Source organism: Zingiber officinale, chromosome 4A (assembly GCF_018446385.1).
Source record: "Zingiber officinale cultivar Zhangliang chromosome 4A, Zo_v1.1, whole genome shotgun sequence".
In the NCBI taxonomy this organism is placed as follows: domain Eukaryota; kingdom Viridiplantae; phylum Streptophyta; class Magnoliopsida; order Zingiberales; family Zingiberaceae; genus Zingiber; species Zingiber officinale.
This window is the reverse complement of record NC_055992.1, coordinates 155,285,317-155,290,049: the sequence shown is the minus strand read 5'-3', so window position 1 is coordinate 155,290,049 and position 4,733 is coordinate 155,285,317. Positions and strand designations below refer to the sequence as shown.

Genomic DNA, 4,733 nt, shown 5'->3' with positions numbered 1-4,733 from the left:
GATAATTTTTTATATCTTCTTTAAATTTTTTCACAGAATAATCGATATTTTGAACGATGTAAACTAAATTATTAGTGATAGAAGGTAAAATATTTTTTTATATTATAATATGTCATTGAGTTCTTTTTATATTATAAAATAGTAGTGTGATTTGATTTTTAAGTTATCTATTCTTGAATCTCAAATAATCACTAGTTAATACTTTTAACAGGAGAAAAATAGGTTATGATGTCTATCGTGCCCAATGACAAACTTTGAGATTTATAGTTTTTTTGATAATTAAATCTCATGCGTGTGTTCATAATTATTGCCGTAAACAACTTTTATAGAACATAACTTCGAGAATAAGATATTAGAAAGCTTTGCAATACGTATATATTTTTTTAATTAAAATACGATTTTGTAACCTATTATATTTTTATATTATAAGTTTTTTTTATCTATTAGTTTCATTTTGTTAGTTGTATGTTTAGGGTTTCTTTTTCCCTAAGAGATTTTACAAAATGCATATCTAATTTTCTTATCTAAATCAAATACTGTAATTTGAAAATTCAAAGCGCTTATCTTCGCTCATCTTCTCTTTATCCATGGTTAAAAAACATATTAATTCTTTTTCAACTTCAGATCGCAATAAGTTCATGTATGAACACTTCACACTTCCAAGAATATATATCTTAGTTTGTGATTTGCAGTTATTTTGGTAAATCAAGTAGTTTTGAGTCAAAATTATTTGGTGGGCAAAAGGATAGTAAAATTTTGATCTGTTCCATCAAATAAAAAAAGGCCACATGCCTTGATGTAAATAATAATCATCTCAACAATCTTCGTATATATACCTTGCTTTGTGTGAGAAAGTAGTAATCCATAAAGCAATCTAACAATCATGCTTAAGATTGTTGTGAGGAAAGTATTGGGCAGCAGCTGAAAGATAGAGCTACTTTAGCCTAGCGAAAGCTTTCTAAGGTTAGTGTTTTTACTTATTCTTATCTCAGTCTCCTGATCCATTTTCCTTCCTTTCCTTTGTGCTATTTCCTTCCTTTGTCATTATAATCTTCAAGGGGAAATCTTTTGTGCTATATATTTTACTTTCCTTGTTTGCTATTTCCTTCCTCTGTTAGATCGCTGCAATTTATAACTACTTGAATCATTGTAATCCTCAAGGGCAAATCCTTTGGAATCAAGATGATTATCACAGAAGATGAGGGGATTGAGACATCACTGGACATGGACTGGGTAGCCTCATTGGAGATGAAGGTGTCGGACACAAAAATTAGGCGCAGAAATAGAGAGCCAACAATATATAGAGTACCGGATACCTTGAAAATGGTCGACCACGAAGCCTATGAGCCAAGGATCGTCTCGCTCGGCCCCTACCACCGCGACAAACCTCATCTACAGGCCATGAATCAGCTCAAATGGAAGTACCTCAAGTTTGTCCTCCATCAGAACACTGGTATGGTCATGAAGGACTATGTGGGTCTGATCAAGAAGCTGGAAACGCGAACACGCGATGCCTATTCGGAGGAAGCGAAGATGGACAGCAATAGTTTTGTGGAAATGATGTTGCTGGACGGATGCTTTCTGATGCTTACAATAATAGGGTACGACTTTTCAGAAGAAAGATGGACTAGAAATGTAGCAGTACGAGATATCTTGATGCTCGAAAACCAGCTTCCTTTCTTTCTTCTTGAAACTTTGTATGAATCTGCATTTCCTCACTTCCACCGCGATCACTTTCGACGTCTAACAGTCAATTTCATCGGCAAGCGTTTCTCAAGAAACTCAAGTAGCTTTGTACTTCCCTCCGACAATGAGACTTTTCACCACATAATTCATCTTAGTCTTTCTTGCATTGATCCGACAACAAACCATGGCAATGGCAATGACGGCAATGGCAATGGCAATGGCAATGACAATGGCAATCATTCCTCCACATTTGGCTTCCTCTGCAACTCTAAGCTAGTTAAAACAGTATTCGTGTCGTTGCCATCAAAGCTGCGCTCGTCTTTGTTACCGCTGGTGAACAAGATACGCACTTGTCGAGATGCTAACCCCGAGAAGGATCTCTTCGTCTCTGCCTTTCCATGGATTCCCAGTGCTACAGTCTGCAATGAAGCTGGAATTTACTTCAAAAGAAAACAGAAAGCCAAGAGTTTCCTGGACATTACATTTCATAACGGCAAGGTGGAGATTCCCCAACTTTATATAGGCGACCGCACCAACATGCTCTTGAGAAATCTCATCGCGTACGAGCAATGTTCAACGGATTCTATGCTACATGTTACATCCTATATGGTGCTTATGAATTATCTCATCGATACGGCAGCAGATGTTCAATTGCTTCAACAACAGGAAATCATTATTGGTGACGTAGGGCACAGCCAAGAAATTGCCATTCTATTTAACAAACTTGGCATGAATGTCAGCTATAACTCATATAAATTCTACCTTGTGGACGTCCTCAATGCCATGAGGAAGCACCACGACACTAGACGCAACAAATGGCGCGCAAGGTTGAATCGCGATTACTTTAGTAATCCTTGGGCAGTTATCTCATTAATTGGTGCTCTTGTCCTATTTCTTCTTACTGCGCTACAAAGCACGTTTGCTGTTCTGAGCTATTTTCGGCCGCCAAAGTAGCTTCCTCAATTAAAAGAAATTGTCAGAACAAGGGGATGCTTGTTGTTGTTGTTCAGAAACTAATTTTAATTTGTTGTTTATGAAGGACCGTATCATATGCATGTGTATGAAGAGATGTGCTGTTGGTGAATAATGGGATATATACTTCCTAAATTCTATAAATACAGAGGTATCCTAGTCGTTTCTTTTCATGCTATCCAGACCTGACCCGGCCTAGGGTCGGGTCTAATGTAGCCTATGTATTATCAAGAAACTCTTGGAAAAATGTCACACAAGCAAGTGTGAGTTTGTTCACACAAGAAACACTTGTAGTCTAATGTCACACAACTCAGAGGCTCAGCATCCTTTAGTTGTGTGTCCCATTGGAGAAAAAAAATTTCTGCATGGATATGAAGGATTATCACCAAAGATGAAAAAAAGTACACTAGACTTATTAAGGGTATAGATAAATTGATCTTTTTCCTAACACGCGTATTAGAGTTTTGCAGCCAGTGGTTATACAAGTAACTTCAATAGATCACTATTAAGTTGAGTAAAATCTCAAAAGCTGTCAACTGTTCAGCTTCTAAATGTACCAATCCAAGTTTATTATACAAATTAGACCGCTTCTCCCATTTGCCATATTTGATTGTTTACATTGGTCTTTGTCATTTTTCTACCCAAAAGAATTTCATAAAATATGAAATACTAAACCAATGGTAGAAATAAACAGTTCAAAAAGCACAACAAATGTATTCAAACTTAAGTACTACCAATATAAAAACAACAAAAGATCATGGAATTTATTCATATCTATCCAGACATACCATTTTGTTTTGAAGAACAGTTGAATTATTGTTACTTGGAGTAGTCACCAGAGCAAGTTCCCCTCCGGTTGAATCAAATGTTCCATCCTGAATAGTTCCTGAGTTACTTCATAACTAATCTAAGTTGAATATATTAAACGGTTTTAGAAAAGATAGTTAACCGTACTGGCTGGAATAATGGCTAGAGCCGATGAATTATTTTCCTCTACTGCGGGGGCTTTTGTAATTGTTTCACATAGTCCATGAATACCAAAAACAGAATAATAAATGAAGAGAAAACATTCAGCTGGTTTTGCTTGGGTGGAAAGTTAAGGGAAGGAAGGAGAGGGAAAATGAGCTAAAAAAAATAAACATCCACCGAAGTAAAACCAATGTAAACCACAAGTATTCTCATCAAAGACATACAAGAAAATCTACAATGTCTGAATTGTCTGCCTTACGCGTTGGAGTGGGGGTGGTAACTTCAATAGGGGACAGAGTAGATTAAGGTTCGTCAAGGGATAGTTTTTCATCATCAACAATTTCAGGAACTGCTTCTACTTTGTATGTCAAAAGAAACCTCTCTGGGTATTCCTGGTTCAAAACTACAAGTTGTCAACTATTTTGTTAAGCAAACTAGCCAAATTATACCAAGAAACCAGTGAGCAGAGTTAAATAGTTTATCTTCAACAGACATGGTTTCAGATTACATACTAGCTTTAACTTCAGCCATACATGTTTCTACAAAATAAAATTAATGCACAAGTCGAATAATAAGAACGAAATTGGTAAAAAATTTGCACATTATTATATGACACCAACAAAATTCCTATACCAAAAATAAGTGTCATTGAGTAGTGACTACCAAGTCAATTGCATTCCCTTCCTCATTATTCTTCACTGTAAATATCTTTGTAAAATATTTTCTAGAATTTATCCTTTCACTATCCAAAAATTTACTTTTCCTCCTTTCTCTGTACCAAGGAGTATAATTCAGGAAATTTCTGATTTTTTCATTTCTAACACAAACGCTCACGATTCTGGTCTTCATTAGGTTGTTTAATTATATTTGACAATTGCAAAAGGCAAAAAATTTCTGATGTTCATTGGTTCAAACAATGATTGAAACATGTCAAATGGTTCGAACAAAATACATCTTCATTATATCCATCATACAGAGTATCATTCTCGTGAACAACAACCAATTACCAATTATTGTTCATACGCTACTTTTTTTTTTACAAGAGGTTGCTTCCGGATTCGAACCCGTGACCTTTTGATCATAAAGTAACAACTTTACCATTGCGC

At 35.6% G+C, this 4,733-nt stretch overlaps 1 protein-coding gene across 1 annotated transcript; it reads left to right on the top strand.

Moving 5' to 3' along the window:
- The first annotated feature begins 848 nt into the window (after positions 1-848).
- Positions 849-2,762, top strand: LOC121973821 (UPF0481 protein At3g47200-like). Its single transcript, XM_042525173.1, has 2 exons — positions 849-963; positions 1,162-2,762. The coding sequence occupies exon 2, from the start codon at positions 1,183-1,185 to the stop codon at positions 2,638-2,640; it is 1,458 nt and encodes a 485-aa protein (XP_042381107.1). The 5' UTR covers positions 849-963; positions 1,162-1,182; the 3' UTR covers positions 2,641-2,762.
- The last annotated feature ends 1,971 nt before the right edge of the window (positions 2,763-4,733 follow it).